Here is a 27,171-nt window from a genome sequence, read left to right on the forward strand (position 1 = left end):
CGGATAACAAAACATAAATAATAACGACAGCAGAGTCAGCCAAGGATGCTGGGGAGAAGGCGCATGTATCTGGGCTATAAGTCCGGGTATCTGGTGCGAGTGGCCCAAGGGCAGCGGCACCTTCTGGCCCAAATCAGATCGCCACAGATCCACGGAAGTCATATTCAGCAGTTGTAATATCTCTGGGAATTTAATTAACTCATTTCGATATAGATTTGCATCCATTAAAGCAACTTTAATTCGAAGAATGAATTTTGAAGTATTCCGAATCTTAAATAGGCTTGTTGATAGGCATTTTATCAAGAAATATTTTACTGCCAAATTTATGATATATATAGAAATTATTATTTATTAAAAAGTCAACATAACAGCCGGCAATATTAAAATTTTATGTATAAATTCAAGCTCTATGCAAAATTTATTTAAAAACTATCTTACATAAGCCAAACGTTAGAAATAGTAGGTACTACTTAATTAAAAACTGATTAGAAAATAAAAAATCCCTATTATACCTTTATGTTAAGTGAATGTAGGTAAGTTTAATTTACGAAATGTATTACAAAGGTTGTTTATCTATCTTCAATGAACACAAACTGGAGCTTATATGAATTCTCCAAAAAATTGGTTTGATGTAATACAATTGGTTTTCTTTTAGTTGTCCATAAATGCAAATGACAAAAGCCTAATTAAATAATTTAAAATTACTTAAGACGACACTATTAAACAAGTTTAAGAAAGAAGGCAAAGTAGCACTTTAAACCTTCTGAAAATGGGTAGAAGATCGCTTTCATTCATCAGCAAAATACTCCCCGTTCCGGTGGCCGTTCAATTGAAATGGAAAACGCTTTTGGCTCGGCCCGGCTTGGCTTCCTGGAATATCCTTAATCGCCATGTCCTATCGGTTTCCTGTGAGCCAGAACAAAAACAACCGAAAACCCAACCGGACAGGGCCCAAAAAATGGAAAAGCAGGATAAGGATAAATCCCCCCCGAATGGCTGCAGAATAATGTGAATGTGAACGCGCATATAACTCATTTATTCATTTACTACATATATATGAGAGCAGTAAAAGTTGTGGGCAAGGAAAACAGAGAAGAAAATACAGTTTTGTGAGAATTTATAAATACGAAAATATGGAGGGGCCTTTAAAGGGATGCCAGCTTCAAAATTTCGAGCTCCCTCCCCAATAAATATATAAAGGGAATTTGTGTGCTTGCGTGCATTGATGCTTGCGTTTGATTTAATAGTTTATTAAGATACGAGCACCAAGTGCAGATTACGGCAGGCGAATTTGCTTTGTGGTTCGTTCGTTACCACCCAAAATACCCACCGAAAAGCCCTCCCCCCACTATCCCCCGAAACCAACTCCTCTTACTATTACCCCCCAGAAACCCTTCAAGACACTTAAATGCGACGACCACTGGATTTTGGCTGTGGTTTATGGGCTTGAGCTGGGGCATAAATAGATTTCGGGTTTCTCGCTTTCCCAAGGAGTCGCGCGGAGGAAAACGTGAATTTCCGCCCTGGCCGTTAGGTACACGACTAGTTTCAGCATAAAACTGTTGAATTCAATGGATTTCACGCGAATGAAATCCGTTTGAGCATGGCTTCTCAATCAATTCATTTATCCGCCCGTTTAGTATTTATACATCGGTTTTCATTTGGTATTTACGCAGTATTTATTTTCATATTTATCTCATTGCTTTTCCGCTGTAACTGCTTCATTTTCATTGCCAATTTGTTGAGCTCACCGAAACGGGCTCGTTTAAAAGGCTCATAAATTAATATTTTCACGCTTTAAATGCCACAACAGGCGTACAGGATACGGGAATACATATTATACACATTATGGGTTTGTATGTGCCAGCTCGCTAGACGATTAAAATGGCTGTTAATGACAAGTGAACGTTATAAATTACAGCAATGAAGATATATTTTTTTCCTCCACCCTCCACACGATGACGGTGATGTTGGGATGCTGTGATGATGATGAGCATGCGGATGGTTGATGGGTTGTATCTGCCGGAGACACTGAAGTCTGCCTAATTATTTAGGATCAAGCGGCAGGGAAATGCCAATGCCAGTGCTGAACAATGGAAATTAAGGCCAAAGCGTAGACAAAGTCGCAGCTCCAGCTTCGATCTAATGATGTTGTCTTGGCCTGTTCTACGCCTTGCTGTTATTAATGATGCCCTATATGACATACTCCCACACGAGCTATATGTATATATGTATACGTGGGCACACCTTCCACCGCCTGCGGCTAAGTTGGAGTTTTGGATATCATTGCCTTTAAATTAGGTATAGGCTATATTTTCCTTCAGTTCTCTCAAACTCGCTGCACAGAGGAAAATCATTTGAAATAACTTGGATCTTGTCTTGGGGTACTATTTCCCATCTTTCGAAAAAGAAAATACCATATCAGATTCCTACTTATAATAATAATAATTATTTCAAATATTTTAGTTAGGCTTTTTTATGGTATACTAATCGGATAACCTGGAATCGTTTTCACAAAATTTTATGAAATATTGTTTTGGACTCGTTTTAAAGATCTATAATATATAATATCATAACAATATATCTTTACAAAACCTGTTTCCATATGAATAAATAAATATCGATTCCAAAAACAAAGTATTTTATAATATAACGATGATCATATTTTTGGTACACAACTTTGGTGCTTTCTTTAAAAAGATTCCTTAAAGACTTAAAAATGAAAAATCTTTTCTTATTTCTGAATTTCTCGTTCCAGATTAAATCCCATTTCCGGGAACATTTCTTTAAATAAATAGCAATGTTTTCCGGTGTAGTTACTATATTCGCTCTTTACATCTCTCGTCTTGTTCAGGCAGATGTCGGATGTGGTGGGTGGTCGAGAGTGGGTGGGGTTTCTGGGGGGTGGAGTGGGTGGCTGGTGGGCGGGCTGCAGTGAGCGATTGAACCAGCAAACAACAACAACAACAGCGAAAGCGGCAATAAGGATGATGACGAGGACGCCAGCACACGGCAAAATCAATGTGTGTGATTTGCCAATTATGTGGGTTATACTGCCAGCGTTTTGGGTGTGTGTGTCAGGGGGTGTGAATGCGAGTGTATGGGTATGCATTAGAGGAGGGGTGTGCGTGAGTGTGTGTGTGCGCCTCGTCATTACCGCTGTTTCCATTTCCGGCAGACAGGCGAGGCTTCGATGTCAATTTCATAAGCAATTTACCCAGACAGCGAGGGGAGCGCAGGGACATCGAGGTGAATCCCATTCGATTTGCCAACTGTTGAGGTTGAAATATATTTTTCGTGGTGGGAAATTGAGTGGGCCCCCTAATTAACCAATTTTCTCCCGGCTACATGTAAAAGGGAGCATTTCACACGTTCCTCTGGGTGGCGGTGACGACCCCACTGTTTTGTCCTAATTATTGTCCTGCCATAAACAACACAAAGGACCAAAAGGAGAGAGACAAAAGTAATGGCCACCATAATTCACAGTTACTTATTGTTTATCTGTTCGTTTGCCCCGGCTCAATGTGGGCCATAATTTAACTGGCCCAAGCGAATCTTTTGCCTGCTTTTTCTTCGTTCGATTTAACGGCAGCCCCAATGATTTTCCCCTTACCCCCATTAAACTCTCTGTGATTTAAATGATGCGAATTAATTTGGAGAATTTTCAACTCCCCCACATTGGCAACCTGGGCAACAACAACAGCAACAACAATGAAAAGGATAAAGCGGAGGAAAGCAGGAAAGCCGGGAAAACAATTGCCAGGCTGGGAGAAAAAACAAGGCCAAGGAAAATCTCAGTGCACATAACCGAAAGCCAAAATCGTGGCCATAACTATGTGCGGCTACCAGAGAAGGAAATGGCAAACAGACAAAAAATAAAAACACAGCAAAAAGTGTATGCGGGGAAACAAAAGGAAGCGCCCGGAACAAAACAATGCAACTGGGGGCCTTTCGATGTGTGAAGAGGGGGTCTTTCGTAGAGCCACAGCAGATTGCATAAAAAATAGTTGAAGAGCCGGACAGCAACAACGAGAACAGCAACAAGAGCCCACCACATTGGTGGGAAACATCTCTTTTGGGTGGTATAGCAACTGGTGAGGGGGGAGGAGGTTCTGGCGTAGGCGAAAGTTTAAACAACTATTTATTATAAAATACAGAAACTACAAAATACTCAAATGAAATAAGCAAGAGAAGCTCGGCGGAGTTAAGGATTATTTGATGACCTAAAATGGCAGTAAAAAATATTTATGGTAAGAAAACAATTGGATAAATGTACATAAATATTAAAATATGATTAAATTCACTTTAAGGAATTAAAGCAACAAATAAAACAAATTATTTACTTTTTTAATCAGGATTAAATCCAGTTCAGGAAAAATAAATATTCTAATATTATAAGAGTATATAGTAAAATCCTTAAGATTGTAAAAGAAAATATTAATCACCTTAAGAATGTATCTGTTAAATGCAAACAGTTCAAACCACCAGATTAACAAGTAAAGATTCAACCTTCTTGGTATATTACTTAAAATGGGAGAGATAATTTAAATTTTTGAATGAAAAACAAACGTAGAGTCTCCTTTGAAGATCTTTTTTATCTGTAATCTCTCACCTGGCCTCGGCCCTTTTTTACAGGGTATTAAAACTATTAAACTCACACAAAGCGAGATAAATTCAGGCAGACAACAGCTGAGCATGAAGGTGGCATCAGCTTTTTTGAGACAGCAGGAGGTCCGACCAGAAAGACCGAGCTCACCCAAACCAAACCAAAACGAGCGAAACGAGACCAAACCAGACCCAGACCCAGAGCCACCGATCCGATCCGGCCAGAACGGAACGGAGCTGGCCATCCAATCCATCCAGCACAGATGAGAGAGCATGGAAAAGCGGGAAAATCGGGAAAAGCGATGCACTGAAGCCCCAACAGAACCGAGCCGAGCCAAAGGAGCAACTTTTACGTGAAAATGTTCAAAATTTAATCAAATTAAAGTGAATGCGCCGCAGGCGAACATATTTCGCACGCCGAACGAAAGAGACGGATATACGGCGAGTGAAAGAGACAGAGAGAGAGAGAGAGGCGGGCAGGATGTGCGACGAGGATAACAGGCTGGCAACTCGGCGCAAGTTTAATATGTAAATTGTTTTCACTCGGCTTTCGTTGCTTTCGACATTAAGTGGTTATCATAGCCATTTATGAGGCTGTTAAAAAGTATCTCATTAAACATAAATGTCCGCCCGCTCAACTAGAACCGCATAGATAGACAAAGTATTGGAATGGTTTTTCGAAAATTCGAAATCCAGAATTTCGATGGTCGCAGCTGTTTCAGCGGTTTCCGTTGGAAAACCCCACTAAATTTCCCTCATACACACGTGTGTACATAGATATTCTATCCGAATTCCGTTTACCTGTCAAACTTTTGCCATTTGTGGCCAACATATTTTGAAGTTGGCCCGCACACACAGCATTCTTGTTAGCCAACACCACCGCCACCCCCCACCCAAATTCTCCACTCGCAGCCCCACAATTTTCCATCCCCCCCCCACCCCCTCACAAGTTCCATAACCCCTGAGCAATTTTGCAGAGACAGAGCTACGTTTATGCCTAAACTTTGTCAATTATTTGCGGATTTAACATTTGTAGCTGGTGCGGATTTTGATTTTTGATTCGAGTTTAAAAGGCAGCATCACAACAACAACAAGAAAACCAATAACCGTCGGGAAGTTCATAAGCTCTGCCAAAAATTACCATGGCACACTTTAAGAAAACTTTGAGCGGGCGAATACATACATTCTAATGCAAATTGAATGGCAAATTGAAGAAGAAAACATGCAATTGATGGACATTAAAATTCATAGATACATTTTTGGGGAGTATGTTGATTTTTGATTCCAAGTTGAAACTTTGATACTGACAAATCGAAATGGTAATGCAAATGGTAAGCAAACGAATCAATTTTTTGATATTTTAGCTTTAACAAAACGTAGCTTTTATTGGATGATTAAAATAAGGTTAAAACCCAAAATTAAACAAATAAAGAAATTGGAAAATTGGAAAAAACTGAAAGAAAGAAATAACATTTTCTGCTTGGCAATTAAAATCATTTTGTTGTTTTAATGGTGCCAAAAATAACAACTTGTTTATTTTTAATGTCATGCAGACATTTAAATTTCCTGTACAGCCCACCTGACTTTCGCCCGCGTCATTAGTGCCATTTTTTCAATCAATAATTTTTTGCTGATATTCATGCTTGTATTTATTTTTATTCGTATTTATTTTTTAGCGAGCATTTGGAATATGCATATCAAATAACTATCAATGACGTCCAAGGCCTGCCACTTGCAAATGCTGAAGTCTCGCAACAAATTATCAGCACAGACGTCAGCGGCACCTGTCGTGTGCTGTGCCACGCCCCCTTCCCCCCTCCCTCGGAAAAATATCTGCCCGCCCTTTATATCACCCTCTTGAATCTCCGAAACTCACATTTCAATTCTCTTCGCCGTCTGTCCGAAAGTTATAAAAAAGAAAGCAGACAACGAGTATTGGCATAGAAAATCAAAAATAAAACACGAAAGAGATAGGGAATTCCGGGGCAGAAAGAGGTAGATATACAGCTGAAGATTGTCACAGAAAGAGATGGCGAGAGTGAGACAAAGAGCAGATGATATTCGGTTGACGTTGATGGCAACACTTGCCATTTTGCAATTTGATTATTTTGGCAAAGGCTAAATAAATATGTATGCAAAGTGGGTGATTGAGGTGGCTTTATTTTTTTGTGGGTGGAGGTCATTCGGCACCTGGCGACTGAAGCTGTCTCGCTTGCACCCACTTCAGAGCCTCTCGCTCGCACACTCGTTTATTATGCGTAGCTCGGAGAAAGTTTCGCAAAGTAATAACGCCGCAAAAGTTCAACTTCAATTGAAATAAATTAATTTCAACATTCGGACTGACAGCGCCAACTAACTGACAATTACACACACTGCCAGATAGTGTGGGTGAGCCGGGAAAGAGCAAGTGAGATGGGGATATGAGTGAGTGGGACAGACTCACAGCGTGCCGCCCGTCGTATAAAATAGTTGAGTAACTTTCCGATTTTTTATTTTTTTTGGGTTGGCTTTTCGACTGCTCCTGCTGCTATCTTTTGTTGTAAATGTAAAATAATAACGACAAAATTGCACTTTCAACTTTTTGACTTTTTCACATGCCATTGTCTGCAGCAGAAAGTTGAATTAATCGACCCGACCGCCCCCTGAACTTTCACCCCCCAGAACTCAACCCACCAAGAACTGCAGTCAGACGCATACTTGCCACATAGTTTGGCTGCCTCAACGACTGTTCCATCTTGATTGATTACATATTTCACAAGTTATTGCACAGGGCGGCAAACGGAACCGGAAGTGTGTGGGAATGAACCAAAGGGGGGAGAGGGGGTTGGAGTGAAAGGGGTGAGAAACACACGTATTTATTAGATTTATGGCCTGGCTTTCATGTCTGTTCTGTTCAGTTCAGTTTGGCTGGGTTATAATGGATTCTGGCAAGTGTATTCACACAACTTTTAATGTATTGGAAATTTCTCTGTCTCCCCCCCATTTCACTCCACTCTCCACTTCTCCATTTCTCTTTCTAAAATGCGCCAACATCGCATCCGTCGCACACCCGAAGGTACTAAAAAAGTAAAACTCATGTCGAAAGCGGTAAGCTGTGGCAATTGACTGAAACTGCCGGTTTAAATTAGAAAAGTTTGCACAATGTAAGTGTACAACTCCCCCTCGCTCACTCACACAAACACACTCACTCACTCACACACTCATACAAGCAGAACACACACAGATACAGATACCCACACATGAGCAGCACATTTGAGCGTGTTAATTTAATGGAAAAAACGATGCCAGGACACAGCATTTCCCATTGATGGGCCCTCGAATGAAAGAGATGTCTGCGCCTGGTCAGGAATTTGTCACAAAACTAGATCCCCAATGGGATGGTTCAAAAACTATTATTCGTTGGGAAATCTATGGGCCGAAGAACTGCTTACGACTAATTTGTGGGGCAGGATAACTTGACAACTGTGGAAATAAAAGCACAAAATTACTGACAGTTCTAGAAACCTATGATATTAGGGAAAGTTTTTCCAATGATATACCATGTAAGCTGATACACAATATATTTAGTTTTTTCTTGTACTTAATGTTACTTTTGAAAACCTTACAAAAATAAATAATTTTAAAAGTTCCAATAATTTATAATATCGTATTGTAGTTAAGAGAGGTTCGTTAAAATATTACCTACTAAGAAGAAGATTCCTTCGTATTAACCATTATATAACCATTATCATCAGAACGCATTACCTTCAATATCAAAACATTCAATATGTTTTTAATAGTCCACATAATTTAACCTTTTTAAGACAGTGCTATAAAACTTTATTGAATAACTATAATAACATCTTATTCGAGTATGTGCAAAGCCTTTCTGTGGTTATTTATTTCGGCTATAATTTGGTCCATAACTATGCGGTTCAAGTTGATAAAATAACCTAATCTAAGGCAACGCCATTTCCGAAATCCGATCTGTGCGTATAATCCACTTATACGACCTGTTCGTGTACGCACCTCAACTCGACATTAAAGGATTTACCCAACTCAACGAATCCGGTATGTTTTTTGCCCGCACACACGCACTCCAGAGGAATAAGCCAAGAGATTCATATGGGGTCCCTCCACTTTTCTTTTGTTCCGAACAAACAGCCATAAATCCTAGCCAAGTTCAAACTATATCTGCTGCCCCGGACCGTTCTGGAAATTCATTTTTTTTATAGCGCACTTATATGGGACAGGGCAGCGTAGCCCAAAAATCCATTTCACTTATTCCCATGCACTTTTATGGCCCTAGTCCGCCAGCAATTTTGCACATTAAAAGCGAACTTTTTTACATGACATATGTATGCCACTGCCCCTTCCACGCCCCCATTATTCTATGCCTCCCCCCCAAAAAAAAAAATATAACTAACACAAATATACATTTCATATTCATGGAGGGGAGTGCTTAAAAAGCGAAGAAATTAACTCCATCTAAAGTTAGGGGAAGAGTTTTGCGACATGTGTAAAAAAGCCGAAGAGAAAGTAGAAAGCGGAAAAGGGGCGAAAGTAGGGTATGCTGCGAAAGTAGAGGCCTACTTAGCACCCCTCAGCCAGCCCCTAATGCAGAGAATGTCCCCTCTTCTCCAGCTGCGACACTATTTTCTGCTTAGTCGGCTCATCTGCATTTTATGGTCCAAAAATATCATCATCATTTTTTCGCATTTCATTATGGCGCGGTATGCGTGTGTGTGCCAAAACACTGAGAAAAAAGTCTTTAGATTCAATTTTTAAATTTAACAAATTGCCTTAGAACATGTTAAATGCTTTTTTACACTACTTTGTGATGTAAATGCTTTATATTGTTGATAAGAAATGTTATTACTAGACATTATATCTTATTATAATGGATTGTAATAAGACTTTGCAAATACAATACGATCTCTAATTGTTATTTATAAGTAACAAAAAGGATACAGATATTTCTTAACAGAGTATTCAAATCAATTTCATAAGTCCCAGCGAAAACTTAGCAGCGTCATTTAGTATGCTTCATTTCATTATGTTTCTTCCCGTTCCCCTCCGTTAGCCCCATCCAGACCCAGAAAAGTCCCCAACTGCCTACGTCTACGCTCCTTTTTTAAAACTCTTAACTTTCGCTGCAACCGCAAGCATTTTGGGCCGCATTTTGTGGGCAATCCTTCCTTCTTTAGCCCGGTCCTCGTTTTTTTGGTCCTGGCAAACGGTGCGAGAAATTGTCCTCCCTATCATTCTGCCTCCCCCTTTCCCTTTCTTTTCGGGGGTTTCTCCCACATTTTTATACCCGTTACTCGTAGAGTAAAAGGGTATACTAGATTCGTCGGAAAGTATGTAACAGGCAGAAGGAAGCGTTTCCGACCCCATAAAGTATATATATTCTTGATCAGGATCACTAGCCGAGTCGATCTAGCCATGTCCGTCTGTCCGTCTGTCCGTCTGTCCGTCTGTCCGTCTGTCCGTCTGACCGTCTGTCCGTCTGTCCGTCTGTCCGTCTGTCTGTCCGTCCGGATGAACGCTGAGATCTCGGAAACTATGAGAGCTAGGCTATTGAGATTTGGCGTACAGATTCCTGAGCTTCTTACGCAGCGCAAGTTTGTTTCAGTAGACTGCCACGCCCACTCTAACGCCCACAAACCGCCCAAAACTGTAACTCCTACAGTTTTGATGCTAGATAGAAAATTTTAACTGAAATGTATTGTTCTCATCAAAACCTATCGATTGACCTAAAAAAAAGTTTGCCACGCCCACTTAAACGCCCACAAACCGCGAAAACCTGTGACGCCCACAATTTGCATGCTAGATAAAAAATTTTAACTGAAATGTATTGGTGTCGTCAATACCTATCGATTGATCCAAAAATAATTCTGCCACGCCCACTCTAACGCCCATAACGCTTAAATCTGTCTACCGCCGGTAGGTGGCGCATTTTAATTTCGCTTTGCTGCTTGCATATCTCCATTTCCCTTTGAGTAACGGGTATCTGATAGTCGAGGTACTCGACTATAGCGTTCTTCCTTGTTTTGCTTTTGATGTCGCCTGCAATTTTTTTCCACCCAGATATCTTGTTTTTTTTTTTTGGTCCGTGCTGCGTAGGAAAACTCCTTCGGGTGTCCCTGCCATTTGCCTCGCACTAAGCCGCCTGCCGTCTCTTTCTATACCCCATTTGCCGTCCCGCTCTGTCAGTCATTTTTTCCTCGTAATTTTCATAAGCAGCCGTTAGACGTTGGATTTATGTTTTTAAACGCCTTTTAATATGCGAGAGGATATTCGCGCGTAGCAGCAGATCCCCAGCAAAACACAAAGCCACTCGCAAAATGCCGCATAGCCAACGTCCTAGCCACGCCCCCCGGCTCAGCCTCTTTGCACCCTAAAACCTTAAACCACCGAAACCCCCTCCCCACCCTCGAACATCCTTTTTGGCTCCTTCCTTGTGGCTGTCTACTTCTTGGTAACGCCGCGCAAATCCAGTGAGAATGCGTTTAAAAAAATATTATAATAATAACATTACGTAAATAATTGTTGGCTGCTGCTTGAGGGGGTGGTGTTTGAGGGGAGGGGGTGTCGGATGGGTGGTGGGGCTGAAAATTCTTGAGGGGTTGGGGGCCGTGTTTGGGAGGCACGCGCCTCTGGAATAGCAACGGAAATCAGCTGCGTGTTGATAAGCACGCATATAGCTCCAAGGAGAGTTGCCGGCAACTGAAGGATCAGAAGGTTTGGGTGGCCGGAAACAGGAGGCGGTGCCTTCGACTTCGTTTCCTTGTCTTACGAGTGTGTGTGTGTGGGTGTAATATGAGGCAGTGTGTGTGTGGGTGCCATTTGCGTGCGTATTTTTGGTGTGCTTTGCGGTTTGTCGTTCAGCCGAATCGGTGAAAAGTTACTCAGAATATTAGGTCGAATACCTATATATACTGGGTTAGTTTGGGGATTTAATTGGAAAAAAAGTCTTTAAAACATAGCTCAAGTAATGCCAACTTTAACGTCTCTATGAAATGTTTCTAATTCCCCATATATTCCATTTCAATAGATTTAATCAGAATGCTTTTAACAAATAGAACAAATACAGTCTCTTTTAATATTATATTTGAAAGGTTTTTTTCAGCATATCATTTCTTCATAAAATATTAGAAGGTGCAGCCTCCATTCACAGATAACATTACTTATATATATTAATATATATATGACATGATAATGTGATATATGATAATTTAGGAGGTCGTTTGAAACCAATAATAAAATGTACCCAGAAATTATAGTACCAACCAATTAAAGTAATAATATGTGATAAAAAACATTTCCCTTTTCTTAGCTATAAGCCCTTTAAGATTTTCGAATGGATCTGTTCCTGTACAAAGGGTATACCAGCATAAAGACGACAGTAAAAACCGAAAACAGAGGCACATTTGTAACGCGCTGTCTAACCGGTAGAAAATGTGCGTGTGGCAAGTGGAGAAAGAGAGGGGGAATCGGCGGAAGAAAGAGAGGGGGAGTCGTCGAAAGAAAGAGAGGGGTGCGATGGCTGCAGACAGCAGCAGTTCGCAGTGGTTCCCCTTATGTCTTTGCTTTTTTTGCCGAAATTCTGTTGTCATCATCACTTTAAGAAGAGCTGGTGTTAAGGTGGCATTTTGGGTGGCCCAAGGGGGCGTGGCGGTGGGCGGTGGGTGGTGTGATGGGTTTGCAGGAAGCCAACGCAACCGACGCCTGTCAGACACAAAGTTATCTTCGCCTCGTCCTGGCAGCTTTGTTGTTGTTGTCATCTTCCGTTTTTAATTTCATCTGCCATTTACTGCTACTTATGACACATCCTTTTGCCATCCCCACCTCGAACCACACACTCCCGAAAAAACCACGAAAACGGGCGACTTTTTTCAGAATGATTTTTTTTTGATGGTTTGTATCTTCTTTTTTTTATATAGCCTTTTAAGGGAGATTATTTATCTGAGTGAGAACTGAATTTTGTAGGAACTTAAAGAAGGCATGACCAAGGTAGAAAACACTATTTCTTCCAGAATGGATTATTAAATTTCTTTAATTATTATTGTACACTATTTCCAAAAGTTAAAAAGTAAAGGTACAGGGAGGAATCGGTCATAGTTGCTAGGAAATGTCTTTAACGTTGGATATATAAATATATATATGTTTCTTAATGACTGAATTTTAATATTCATATATTATATGAAAAATAACAATCGTCGGAAAACAGTTTTAAATGGTATAAAGAGAAATAAGTAGGGATTATTTGGTTTTTCCAGCAACCCTTACCTTCAAACAGTAAATTTATTTTGCTGTCTTATTTTCTTATATTATTATAAAGGGATTAATATTATTTTTTCGATTTTCTCTGGTACTTACCTTGGGATGTGCTCGGCGCGGAAAAGCTACTTTCGGATCGACCTGCGGGCGAGAGGGAGATAGACAAAGAAAATTTACCATGAGTCGATGGGAGATCCAAAGGAAATCGTATGCTTAATGACATTTAAATGAAAAGAACATTTCGCACAACTCTTCATATTAATAGCCGCGCATAAATCTTGCATAAGCCTGCACTGCACATTAAATGAAATTGCCCCAAGGGGAAAGTGGGGGGGGGGGATTTTTGGTATGGGTTTTGGTTGGATGGTTGGGGTGGTACCATGGGTTGGATGGTATGGATGCTATGGATGGTGTCTGCTAGCGGGTGACTTCAAGCTGAGCACGCACGAATTAACGCGTAACAAATTGCTCGGCCAGCGGGCGTAAGGAGCAAAAAAAAAATCGAGCAGCTTCTACCCAATAAGCAGCGTCATTAAAAATAATTAAAAATCATAAAAATTCAATTTTAAGCATTTTCGCCTGGTCTATCTTTTCAGCTTCTGACAGCGCTTTTCCTGATTTTCCTGTCTCGCCTTTCGCCATTTGGCGTTCGAGCTGCGGCTATCATATTAGTGCAAGGACACAGCTCGTCCTGACAGCCGGAATAAAAAATCTGGTAGCCAAGGGTGGCACTAAATCCTGTCAGCTGAAGTGCTGCTGTTGCATTTATCCGGCTATCTTAAGCCAATGAAGGCGCCGGGAAAGGCGAAGGAAGCAACGCAATATCCTCTGGCGATAATAATTCGCACATACAGTGTATATATATACACAGGGAAAATCTGTCACAGGATAGGCAGGACATGGTGCGACCAGCTTTGGTTGCCATTTCTGTTTCTGTTTTTGTTGGCGTTGTGTTTTGCCGTTTGCCGTGTTGATTTCCTGTGTGCAGGACGAAAAACAAGAGAAGCCGCACGGCGGGAAATTGATTTTTAGATTAAAATTAAAACTAATCAGCGCTGAGTGCCGAAACGGTTTACGGTTTTCGTAGGTTGTCGATGTCGATGCTTTTGCCTTTTTGAAATACATCAGGCCGAAAAACCGTAACGAAATGAAATGAATTCGTTTCGTTTTGCGTCGCTGTGCAGCCAAACGGAAACACGGAAAATCCCTGACCATCCGAAAGTCAGGAAGACGTGTATATAGTGGATACACAATCTATATGCACATAGATATAAACATTACACGTACTCTGCATGTAAATGCAGTTGCGGAACAAACAAAAACGGCGGCTCAAAAAAAAATTTCCACATAAATGCTGGCTGCGCATTTTATTTACAGTTGGCGAGCATAAAAGGATGATCGGATGGACATTGGACATTGGACCGCAGGACGAAGGACCAAAACAGTCCGGCTTCACTCAATTAGGCTAATGCCCATGCGGCGTATGCGTAATGCGTGGGCAGGTATCATTAGCGGGTCTCCACTGTACTCCCGCCGGCAGCTAATCAAATGCGATTTCCACGTATTGAAAATGCGGAAGGAAGGCGCTTTCGGAAATGTATTTATGCAGAGGAATGAACAGCGCTTGCCGAAGCCGATTAATTAAATGGATAAAATGGAGATACGACATCTTGGCGGAAAGTTGACTAATAACGTGGATTGGAAAAGAATTGGATATACCTAACTAAGGTATAGAAAATAATACATTTTATATTCAAATGTTAAAAAATTATAAGGATTTTATCTACTAATTCAAATAAATTCTTATTATTGTTTTTTATCGCTCACTTAATTTTCTTTGATTTTAAAAAATATATGCGTTTATATAAGTTCAAATCTTGTAATTTTTTCATTTTCAAAAATAAGTTTGCTCACATATCTGGTAGAAAATTAAAAACTAAAATTCCTAAAAGTCTAAAATTTCACAAAAGCACAAAAAAATGAACGATTGCAGCTCATTGATGTTCATCGCGCCTGTCATATCAGCTAATTAAAAATTGTTTGGCTTTTTGGGCCCTATTTTTTGGCAACTTTTGCATGCCTCGTTTTTTTTAGCCATACTGTTATGCTTTGACTTTCTAATTGCTGTCAATAGAGGGCTGGGGAAATATTGGGGGTATGATGATGATGCTTTTGAGCAAATATTTAGCATAGTTAAAGTGGAGTTTTGCTGTTTGAAAAATAACGAAAAAAAGCAAAGAGTTCGTGTGTAACATTTACCTTTTTGCCATCCAGCTCGTGTGTGCCTTGGGTGAGTACCTTATCTACGCTATTTGGATCGCTGAATGTGACAAAGCCGAAGCCTCTGCAAGTAGATTTGGAAGGAGATGTAAACAGGAGACGGTTAGCGAGAAGTTCAGCAAATATTTACCCAAGCCAGGAGCCAAGTAACTGAACCTGAACCAGAAACCAGGACCAAAAAACCAGAACGGGGACCAGAAAAACAGAAAGAGCGAAACAGGAGACCCGGCCCAAAGTTGAACCTGCCATCGTCAGTTTAGCACGTGCGCCAATTAGGCGCTCAAATTACATCAAAATATTGCTGGCAAAAGGGGGGCTATAGGGCTAAGAGACGGGGCCAAATGAGCAGTCTAAGTCCCCCGGAGTATCTCCCATCCGCCAAATGCCCCTTTTTCCGAACTGTTCGAAGGCAGACGCTTACAAGCCATTACACGCCGTACCCCAACTCGCTCTACAAAACGCTGTTTCTGTGCCCGTTTCTTTCCTTTCGTGTTGTGATAAACTTATTCTTGTTAAATATTTAATTAAAATGCTTATTATCTCGCACTGCATTTTAATGAGTCTCCCTTGCCAGCAAAACGAAACGAAACGAGACAGGCAAAGACAACAAACCAGCTCAGAGATTTTGGGCTGTGGCAAGGCTGTGCTGCCCCCCTTTTAACCCCACTTTTTGCCACGCCGCCTGTGTGCACGTTTATGTTTATTTGAGTTTTGCCACTTGGCAGCAACGCTTAACGATGCCTCCGCCTCCTTTGCTGCGAAACTCACAACTTCTTTCAGAGCCCAGGACCAGACACATGCTCGTATTTGTCTTGCTCTTTTAAGCCCACCATTGGTGGCAACCACCCACTCCTACCCATCGGAAACCACCCAACCTGCACCACCACCCCACTCAATCCGAGCCCAACGAGAACCGCAAGCACAGACAGTAATTAACGACGATTCTATTGCAATTGTGGCAATTGTTACGGTCCTGATTCCACTCCGTGTGGCCCAGAAACCAGGATGGGATCACCGGCCAGGCCCAGTTAACATATTCAGGTCCAAATGGTCAACTAGCGATGGCTAAGAGCTAAACAACCCGTGATGAAAACACACATATACCTTCGGTTTCAGGTGTGTCATGGGTCAAGATAGAAATGTTTAGTGTAGAAATATAGTATGGAAAGAGGTTCCAACGGAAATCAATTAGATAAAGAAATACATAAGATAAAGAAATAAGTAATACGGAATCCTAGAGATCCAAATCTATTAAAACTAAGACTTATAAAAAGAGAATGATTTAATTAAAAGATTTAATCAAGAACTTTATAGAACTGAGGATTGCACTTCTTTGAAATGTATAACATCCTATATATGAAAATCATTAAATATGCTTTAAATTAAGTGACATTATAAAATGCCAGTGTATCAATATAATTTCGCAGAACAGTTCTATATAACATTTAGCCCTGACCTTGCGATAAATCATAAATACAGGCTATTTCCAAATAATTAACTGGCTAAAAGCTATACTCTGTCATTAATGGCGGAATAAGTGCAGAGCAATTAATTTGTACAACTGAATTTATAATAAGCTGAGTTACTAGTTCAGCTGCTTGCAAATGGATGGAAATAACTCATATAGTAGTTGGCACTTTAAATTGAAATTTAATCAGCATAGAATGCAATGCACTTGCCAAATGGCAATTTCCAAATTAAAAGCACAAATGTAAGCTCAAATGTTTTTCTTTGAAATCCTGAAACGCCAAGCTAGTTAATTCCATTCCAATAATGCATGCGTGTCATAGAAATTCTCGGTAATTTCCATTTACCCCCACCCTTAACCCACCGAACCCCAATCGTATAGCTGGCTTAACCCATCTCAACCCCATTTCTGCTCTACTTTTGACATACAGTTTTATTGTTTGCGTTTTTCCATACAATTTACTTGTCAGTTAAATCATTTGTAATTGAAAGTTAAACAGATAATGCGGACATGTAATTGTTTCATTGAAATTTTATTGCCTACTGAAGGGCAATTATTCATAAGCAAGGATTAAATTTGAGGTTGTGCTAAATTTAATACGGAAAATCAAAGTTTTTCCTGAGGGGATTACCCCCCACACATTTCATAATCCCCCCCCGTAAAATGTGTTTGCTGCTCTCCATTGGACATTCTTTTGGCTATATTGTATCGGTGTTTTGCCATATAAATTGCTATTCAACAACGATGGCAACAAACAATTGCTTGTTGCAAATTTATAAAAACAATTTGCATATGGAAAAGGATTGGACCCAGGACAGGACCGAGTGTCTTTGATTTTCCACCGCCCCCACTTTTTTCCAGCCCATCTACGTGCCATGGATAAGTCATTATTTGTTGCTGTGGCTGTTGTTGTCCTGGTATTGGCTTTCTGGATTCTCGTACAGCTGGCACGGTCTGGTACATATTAAATAAACATTTTATCGTATTTATAGACGAACAATTTGTGCAATGTGCAATTTGCGAAAAAGAGGCCTGCACCTATTAATATTGATTTAAATGGGCGATTTTTTGGGGTGGCTGGTTAGCTGAGAGCTTTTCCCAGAGTGGTTCGGTAGTAGGCGTAACTTCAATCCAATGTTCAAGTGGGTCACACAAAATTGCCGAGCAAAAAGTAGGGGGAGGGCAAGTGCCACAAAGTTGAGGACAGAGATTGTTGCAATTTCTGGGGTGGCGCTGGTGGGGGGGCAACTCAAAGTGAAAAGCCACAAATTTAAAAGGCAAAACTCAAAAATAATGTGTCTCCTGTGTGCAATTTACTCACAAATTCAGATTCAATTTATGCAACTCGAGGCAGACCGGCATCCGCACGATAGACAGAGACAGGGATAGCAGCTGAGCGAGACAGAGCGATTGGGGGGGGGGGGGGGATGGAGTGCTCAGGATAACAACAGAATGTGTGCAGGCAACAACAATGAAAAAACGCACACACAAATACACAGGAAAAAAAGGAGAGTATAGCCAGGACTTGGTTACCGACATAAGCAAACATTTTATAATATTTATCAGAACTTTAGTCCGCCTCCAAAAATAAGAAAACAAAATATAAAACTTTACATTAACTTTTTAATTGCCTTAAAAATCAAATGATATAAAAAAATCATCTATATTTTGTATTAACTTTACTTTGGTATTAATAAATGGAAAATCAAGAAATAAATTAAAATATCGTACGTTGTTAAATCAAATATTTCATTTTAATATTCTGATCAATTATTAAATAAGCCTTACCAAGCTTACGAAAAAAGATAAGTCAGGCGCTCTTCTGGTTTTTACTTTAGAGGGTTTTACTGGAATACGATTTGCACAATTGTCCATATTAAGTTGGCTTAAAAATGTTTTTCTTAAATACAAATTGTTTATCAACTATATTAATTTTATAGTTGATCAGAGAGTATAACAATATTGACAAATGGTTTTCCAAAGTCAAATTGAATTCTACAACATTTTTCTATAATCAAAATCAGAAAAGGGGCGTATATTAAGTTAGGAATTTTAAAAAATATTATTTATAACAAAGCTGCTTATATAGATTCTAAGAAGTATTTAAATATTATGTATATTCATTATTTATAAGATTTTTAAAGATGTAGTTCTTAAGATTTCTTGAACTTAGCAATAGGATTTAGAAAGTGTAAAGGATATTTGTTCGCCGTGTGCAAACTTAGACAAAGAAATAGAAACTAGGCAACAACAAGGCAACAGCAGAGACATGCAGCCTCCGACAAGAAAGGGGGTTTTTTGTGGCGTTGGTGCAGAATGGGCAGTGGGTGGTGGGGTGGCTGTATTACGCCCACCCTCCCCCTACTCCACCCTCCTAGCGAACATGCAACTTGGGTTGCTTGTTGAATTTTATAAAGCCGTTTCAGAATGCTAATGAGCGCACGCACACAAGCTGCCAGCAGCCAAGGATGATGCTGTATATCCCCCCCTTCCCAAGCGAAAAAAAGGGGGTTAGAGTAAAGGTGCGACAGGTGAGCCAAGCCCAAGCCAAAGCCCAAGGAAAAGGGGGCGTGGCAATCATGTAACACATACAAACACCGCAGACACGTACCAAAAAACAGGGCCAAAAGGAGAGCGGGACGGCTGAGAGCGAAATAAAAGTGTTATTTGAATTGGCATGGCAGAGCTTGAGAAACTTTCCCGAAGATCCTTGTTGCTGCTGCTGCTCTTGAGCTTACGCACAATTTAGCAAAACAACTTGCATGTATTTAGCCCGTAGATACTCATACTAATACCCATTCCGGTGAAAGGATGTAGTAGTTGGCCCGAAGGGGCAGCTGGAAAATAAAGGAGCCATGGTATCCTGGCCAACAGAGAGTGTCTGCAGTTAAGTTGGCGGTTGGCTTGTGGCTGGCGTCTTGGATTACCGTAAATAATCTAACTAAATGAGTTACCAAAACGGTCAAAGTTCACATCAAGCTGTTGCCTCGTGTGTGTGTGTGCTTGTAATGGGAGCAGATAACAGTATTAGAAGTCCCAGCATATGTCCAGTGATCAGGTGCACGATGATGATGAGGTTATTCCGCCCCCAGGCAATTGCCAAAACTGTAACCGAAAGCTCATTTAAGGCCAAATGACGGGGGGGAAGGGCTGGCACAGAGTAAATACAATCCAGGATATCCAGGGCAAAGATTATTTGAAATTGAGTAAGGTTTAACGGCACAAAGTGGAACAAGAGGATTGAATTGCTTTCCCACACACGGAGGAGATCCTATTTGAATATCTGTTCCAAACTATGTAAATTTACAAAAGGTTACATTTCAAGCCAAAGGTTTACGCTCCTTATAATTAATTGAAATTCGATTTTCGAAAATCATGTTTGATTTTTCCATCCCAATTGCTTTCAGAAGCGGAACCCAAAACTGCACTTCCAGATTCCATAACTTGAGTACTTTGATCCCAATTTTGATGTGGGATACCTCCTTGAGTTTGTGGTTGAATTCTCTGATAATCTACATTTAAAGTTTTCATTTTTAAAGAGGGTCCAAATTTAGCCCATCTTCATGTTCAATTTTTCCGCATTTCCGATGGCTTCCAGACCGGGAGCCCAAAACTGCACTTCCAGATTCCATAACTTCAGTAATTGGATCACGATTTTCAGGTGGGATACCTCTATGAGTTTGTGGTTGAATTCTCTGATATTCTACATATAAATTTTCTTTTTTAAATAGGGTCCAAATTTTGACCCATTTTCATGTTCGAATTTTCAGCATTTCCAATGGCTTCCAGAAATGGTGCCCAAACTGCACTTCCAGATTCTATAACTTGAGTAAATGGACTCCGATTTTTAAGTGTGATACCTCTATGACTTCGTGGTTGAATTCTCTTATATTCTACATTTAAATTTTCCTTCTTAAAGAGGGTTCAAATTTTAACCCACTTTCATGTTCAATTTTTCCTTATTTCCAATGGCTTCCAGAAAGGGAGCCCAAAACTGCACTTCCAGATTCCATTACTTGAGTAAATGGACTCCGATTTTTAAGTGCGATACTTCAATGAGTTCGTGGTTGAATTCTCTTATATTCTACATTTAAATTTTCCTTTTTAAAGAGGGTCCAACTTTTAACCTATTTTCATGTTCAATTTTTCCGCATTTCCAATGGCTTCCAGAAAGGGAGCCCAAAACTGCACTTCCAGATTCCATAACTTGAGTAATTGGACTCCGATTTTTAAGTGCGATACTTCAATGAGTTCGTGATTGAATTCTCTTATATTCTACATTTAAATTTTCCTTTTTAAAGAGGGTCCAAATTTTAACCTATTTTCATGTTCAATTTTTCCGCATTTCCAATGGCTTCCAGAAAGGGAGCCCAAAACTGCACTTCCAGATTCCATAACTTGAGTAATTGGACTCCGATTTTTAGGTGTGATACCTCTATGAGTTCGTGGTTGAATTTTCTTATAACCTACATTTAAAGTTTCCTTTTTAAAGAGGGTCCAAATTTTAACCCATTTTCATGTTCCATTTTTCCGCATTTTTAATGGCTTCCAGAAAGGGAGCCCAAAACTGCACTTCCAGATTCCATAACTTGAGTAATTGGACTCCGATTTTTAGGTGTGATACCTCTATGAGTTCGTGGTTGAATTTTCTTATAACCTACATTTAAATTTTCCTTTTTAAAGAGGGTCCAAATTTTAACCTATTTTCATGTTCAATTTTTCCGCATTTCCAATGGCTTCCAGAAAGGGAGCCCAAAACTGCACTTCCAGATTCCATAACTTGAGTAATTGGACTCCGATTTTTAAGTGCGATAATTCAATGAGTTCGTGGTTGAATTCTCTTATATTCTACATTTAAATTTTCCTTTTTAAAGAGGGTCCAACTTTTAACCTATTTTCATGTTCGATTTTACCGCATTTCCAATGTCTTCTAGAAAGGGAGCCCAAAACTGCACTTCCGGATTCCATAACTTGAGTAATTGGACTCCGATTTCTAAGTGTGATACCTTTATGAGTTTATGGTTGAATTCTCTTATATTCTACATTTAAGTTTTCCTTTTTAAAGGGGGTCCAAATTTTAACCTATTTTCATGTTAAATTTTTCCGCATTTCCAATGGCTTCTAGAAAGGGAGCCCAAAACTGCACTTCCAGATTCCATAACTTGAGTAATTGGACTCCGATTACTAAGTGTGATACCTTTATGAGTTTCTGGTTGAATTCTCTTATATTCTACATTTAAGTTTTCCTTCTTAAAGAGGGTTCAAATTTTAACCTATTTTCATGTTAAATTTTTCCGCATTTCCAATGGCTTCTAGAAAGGGAGCCCAAAACTGCACTTCCAGATTCCATTACTTGAGTAATTGGACTCCGATTTTTAAGTGTGATACCTCTATGAGTTTCTAGTTGAATTCTCTGATATTCTACATTAAAATTTTCCTTTTTAAAGAGGGTCCAAATTGTAACCCATTTTCATGTTCCATTTTTCCGCATTTGCAATGGCTTCCAGAAAGGGAGCCCAAAACTGCACTTCCAGATTCCATAACTTGAGTAATTGGACTCCGATTTTTAAGTGTGATACCTCTATGAGTTCGTGGTTGAATTCTCTTATATTCTACATTTAAATTTTCTTTTTTAAAGAGGGTCCAAATTTTAACCTATTTTCATGTTCAATTTTTCCGCATTTCCAATGGCTTCCAGAAAGGGAGCCCAAAACTGCACTTCCAGATTCCATAACATGAGTAATTGGACTCCGATTTTTAGGTGTGATACCTCTATGAGTTCGTGGTTGAATTTTCTTATAACCTACATTTAAAGTTTCCTTTTTAAAGAGGGTCCAAATTTTAACCCATTTTCATGTTCAATTTTTCCGCATTTCCAATGACTACCAGAAAGGGAGCCCAAAACTGCACTTCCAGATTCCATAACTTGAGTAATCGGATTTCGATTTTAAAGTGTGATACCTCTATGAGTTCGTGGTAGAATTCCCTTATATTCTACATTTAAATTTTCCCTTTTAAAGTGGTTCAAAATTGTACCCCATCTTTATGTTTGAGTTTTTAGAATGGGAACTGCGATTCTATTAATAACACTACATTTTGATACGAATATTTTGTTTTGTTAAGTATATTCAAATTTGTATTCATTTTTAAGGGACTTCCAATTTTAATGATTTTGTGCTACGTACACTACTTAATATGCGCATCAAATGAAAGCCATTAGATGGGCACCTGAAGGAGCTGGAAATGGAAATCCTGACCCTCGAAACCCCGCCTCAAAGCCCAAACCATTTTCTTATATCTCTTAATTGCCTCAACCTCAACTGACCTCAGTGCCAGACAGAATGACAAACTACTGTGAATTGCTCTTGAAGTCAGCGGAAGTAAGAAAACAATTGTCTCTGTGTCTCCGGCATCCCCCCGTCCACCCCCTCCCTCTTAACCCCTCCAGTGACCCCTCCTGTTGGCCCCGCCCCCTTTTCCCCTCAGTATTGTTAATATACAAGTTGCAGTCAAGGCTGGAAATGCAGGCGAACATTATATTGTCTATGCGCGGCTAAAAAGCAAAGAAGCCGCAAGCCATGCCCTCAACCTTACGGCAAGGGGGCGGAATTTCACCAAGGGGGTAGGAGGGGGAGGGGGCTCAACGAAAGTAGCTGACGGCTAACAAAACTTTCAATCCGAGGAGGTAGGCAACGCATATTCAAATGACTTTTTCGTGTAAAAATTTCGAAACAACAAAACAAAAGCGCCCCAAACGAACAATTGCGAGAAGGAATGCAACTTAAGACGACGACAGTGGAGTGCCGCGTGGGTTGAGAGGGGGGTGGCGGCAAGGTGGCAGGGGGCGTGGCAGGATGAAGAGGCCGAGGATTCTGGGACTGAGGCTGGAGCTGCAAGAGAGCCGGCTCTTCTAAGTCCTGGCTACAGCGAAACGTCAAATCCCGAGCGCACTAACAAGCACTTGCAGGCGGTCCAAGACGCCGCCTTTGAGCGGTTCGTAGAGACTGGTTTAATACCTTTGACTTATAAATTCACAAAGAAATAATAGATAATTCTCAAAACTAGAAAAAGGAATTGTCAAATTTTTTATTTTTGATTTTTATTTTGGGTTTTAGCTGAATAAATTTTGTTCAAGATGATTGAAGAGACTAAGAGACTAAGGGTAGTAAACCAAAATTACCAAAACTTATTATATTTATTTCGACTTGGATCGTTTGTTCTATATAGGATACAAGTTTAAAAATATTATTTATTTAGAAATTATTGGGGATAAAGATAGTACAAGTTAAGACCATTAAGGTTTTTATTAGCTTTTTCAGAAACTTTAAAGTTATATGGTTCATAAAATCGTTACATCAAAATCTTTTTGTTTTCTTTCATAAGCATATATTTTGAAAAAGTGAAGAAGAAAAAAAATGGAAGAAAGTCATACAATCACCTTTCATCTTAGAAGTGCGTGGCATCTTCCATTCGATCAGTTTCCTTCCTAAGATTTTCCTTAGCCAACCCCCCTTGGCAGCGCTCCCGATCCCCTTCGCCACCCCTGGCTGACTGCTGTCGTGTGAAGTGGGGCCGCGTGCATGAAACTTTCACAAGTGGCTTCCTGCCTTGGCTCGCCTCGCACTTTATAAGCCTACACAGGCCGGGCGGAGGGCTCTGCTCTTTCGAGGGGAGCAAAATTGGGATGTCAGAAGCAGGGGCGGGGCCAGGAGGGGCGGGGGATGGGGTAAGGACAAAGTAGAGGCGCCGCCCACGCCCATTTTGCACGTTTTTATGCCTTTGTCTTTGTTTCGTTTCGTTTTGTGTCGTGTCGTTTTCCTGGGCACAAAAATGCATCCTTGAACACGCACACTTAACTGGGCCTGCGTGAGTGGCAACCTCACCCCCTTGGTCTACTTGGGCCCACTACGCCCCTTCTACAGGCGGAAAAAATATTCATAAAATTGGTCAGGATCGCTTTATACATTAGATTCAGTAAGAATGTATTTTCTATAAATATATTTTACTTCGTTATTATGGTAATATCCATATGCAGATAAATGCATCCCATTTATAAGACTGTTTTGAAATATCTATGGACTTTAGATCTCTTGAAATTAGTTTGTGTCTTGATAGTACTATTCTTGTTGATAAAATATGATATGATATTATGATATTATATATGATATGATATAAATATTGTTATAATAAAAATAAACATTGGTTTGAAATACGGATTAAACTTCTATGGAATCTTAGTAATGACTGTCTGATTATTTTATGTTTCAAAACAATATATCATTTTTAAAAAGCAAATCAAAACATTTTCTTTTTAATAGTAGTTAGTAGTATTTTTTTCTCCGTCTTCTTGTTTTATTTTCCTGTTTTCCTTTCTAGCGCGCTGAGGCTACTCAAGCCTGGCATGGAGACATTTAAGACGACTATGTCGCCACCCCGTCAACGATGTCGAGTCCACCTCGAGTTGTGTGTGTGCGTGCCCTTGCGTTGATGTGAAACCCCCAACCTTTCTTCAAAAACCCCCCATAACCTCGACCCCCCACCCATCTATCCAAAAAGAAACCCCCTTGCTCACCCCATTTTCGCTATCTATGCGTGGGTCTTGGGTAATTTTATTAATCCAGACACAAGAACAAGGCGCTGGCGAGGAGACCCGAAAAGGGGTTTTGCCCCAACATTTCGGCTAAATATTTAAATGGCCCGGCCATTATGAAAATTTATCGATTTAGTGACAGTTTAAGGACACACATTATGGCCGGCCATTTGTTATGTTTTTATGGTTTCGTCGTATGCCTGCTGCTAATGTCAATTTTTGAGTGTCGTTGCCACATTAAATTCTGCGGCAGCTGGCTAACAAAAAGTCTCAGGTCCCCGCAGAAAGGTGACTTTATTTTATAATTCATTTTATTATTATTATGTAAGAGTGCGGTGCGCAAAGCAATTACAAGGGAGTGAGTGATTAGGGGAGTCTGTGGGGATCATAAAAATATTCCCTCCTTTATTCTGCACTTTTTTTTCGTCTTTCTTTTATTTTTGGGAGGCTGGGTTTTTCTTTTCATACAAATACGAATACAAACATAAAATGCGCATAAAAATGCGCGGGCAGAGAAAGCGCATGAAATAATCAACAGTAACAATGGCGGGGAAAAGTGAAAAAGTGGGGTTGACGTTGACAACATACAAGTGTGTGTGCACTGGAAATAAAGGATATAAATAAAGGGTTGTTTGCCATAGACTTTTTATTTGAGATTTGTCAAAACGAAAACAAGAATATTTTGTAAAACAACAAAGGTTGTAGATCATATGTTTGAGGATAAAATAGGACTACTTGTTCTGAGAACGCCTGTATCTTTAAAAATTAAAACTAATTGTGATATGAGAACCTAAATAAATTTAATTTTAATAGTGCCTTCAAAACGACTTAAATCTCTTTATAAACCATTCAAAGGTATGAATTCGATGCACACGATAATAAATCTTAGATTTTTTAGGGGGGTTAAACTAATTTACTTTCATGGTATTGATTAAGAACCCTGATTTTGGACCTTTCTATAGGAAAACCCTTTGGGAGATGAAAATAATTAAAAGGATCTTGATCCTTATGAACCATTTTTTGCCGTGTGCGTGTGTGAGTGACATCTCAACCAGCTTGGCCGATGACTGGGACGTCCTAATGGTCTTTTGCCTCCTGTAACTGACTGATGTTTGGCCCACACAGACGCGCACTCACACTTGCCCAGCGCCGCCATAATTAATGATGAAAAATTGCTACACACACACACACACACTCACACACAGTGGACACTCAACATATGCAACAGCAAGGGGAAAAGCGAGGGGGGGGGATGGGGGAAAATATAAAGCCATTTGGTTTTGTACGGAGGAAATTAACATGAAAAGGGCAAAGCGCAGCTGCCATTCGCGTTTGGCCGAATATGTGAGATCGGTCTAAAGTACCAACCCAAACCTACCGGAAACCCCCCCCCCCCCCACAGAGTGGTCAATGCCAGAAGGTCGCCGGGAAACAAGAAAAATCCCCTGCTTCACCCAAAAAAAAAAAAGGAACCCCCACTAAAACACATAAAGTGGCGCACTAAAGCTGCGAGCTCGGCAAAGTGATTAAATTGAGTTAATTATGTCCACCGAGAGGAGTGCGTTAGAGCGAGACAAATACGAGTTTGAAGTTGTACATAAATTATTACAAGGATATTAAATGTGCCGCACAAAACGGGGGGGATTACCCAAGTATTAAGTGCATATTATCAAAGGCCGTTAAATGCCAGATAAAACATTTGGCCTGCGCGAAATTGCTTTAATCAACCCTTAATCTTCATTTGCACCAAAAACACTTTGTCTTTGTTAAATCTTTTTAAAGTTCGCTGCTTGTTCTTTATCCAAAAAAAAGCATTTCTCATTTAAAAACCATTTGGCAGCGGGTTTTTATTTTTAGGGGAGTGAGTTGCCATTTCTATTGAGTTATGTCGCGAAAATTTGCCTTACGAAATCGAACTTCTATCCAAAAGTTTATCAAAGCCAAAGCATTTAATGGTTGTGCAAAA

General features: G+C 39.9%; 1 protein-coding gene across 6 annotated transcripts in view; it reads right to left on the reverse strand.

Annotated features, from left to right (window-relative positions):
• Rbp6 (RNA-binding protein 6) overlaps positions 1-27,171 on the reverse strand; it is a 190,112-nt gene that overhangs the window by 94,042 nt on the left and 68,899 nt on the right. For all 6 annotated transcript variants that reach the window (XR_010654125.2, XM_036814973.3, XM_036814975.3 and 3 more), the window contains exons 5-6: positions 15,127-15,211; positions 12,967-13,008 (exon numbers count right to left, since the gene is read on the reverse strand). Coding sequence is in view for 5 of the 6 variants with exons in the window: in XM_036814973.3 (XP_036670868.1) it covers positions 12,967-13,008; positions 15,127-15,211 (127 nt within the window). In the remaining variant the exon portion in view is untranslated. The remainder of the gene's footprint in view (positions 1-12,966; positions 13,009-15,126; positions 15,212-27,171) is intronic.

The sequence above is a fragment of the Drosophila suzukii genome, chromosome 3 (genome assembly GCF_043229965.1).
Source record: "Drosophila suzukii chromosome 3, CBGP_Dsuzu_IsoJpt1.0, whole genome shotgun sequence".
Classification (NCBI taxonomy): Eukaryota; Metazoa; Arthropoda; class Insecta; order Diptera; family Drosophilidae; genus Drosophila; species Drosophila suzukii.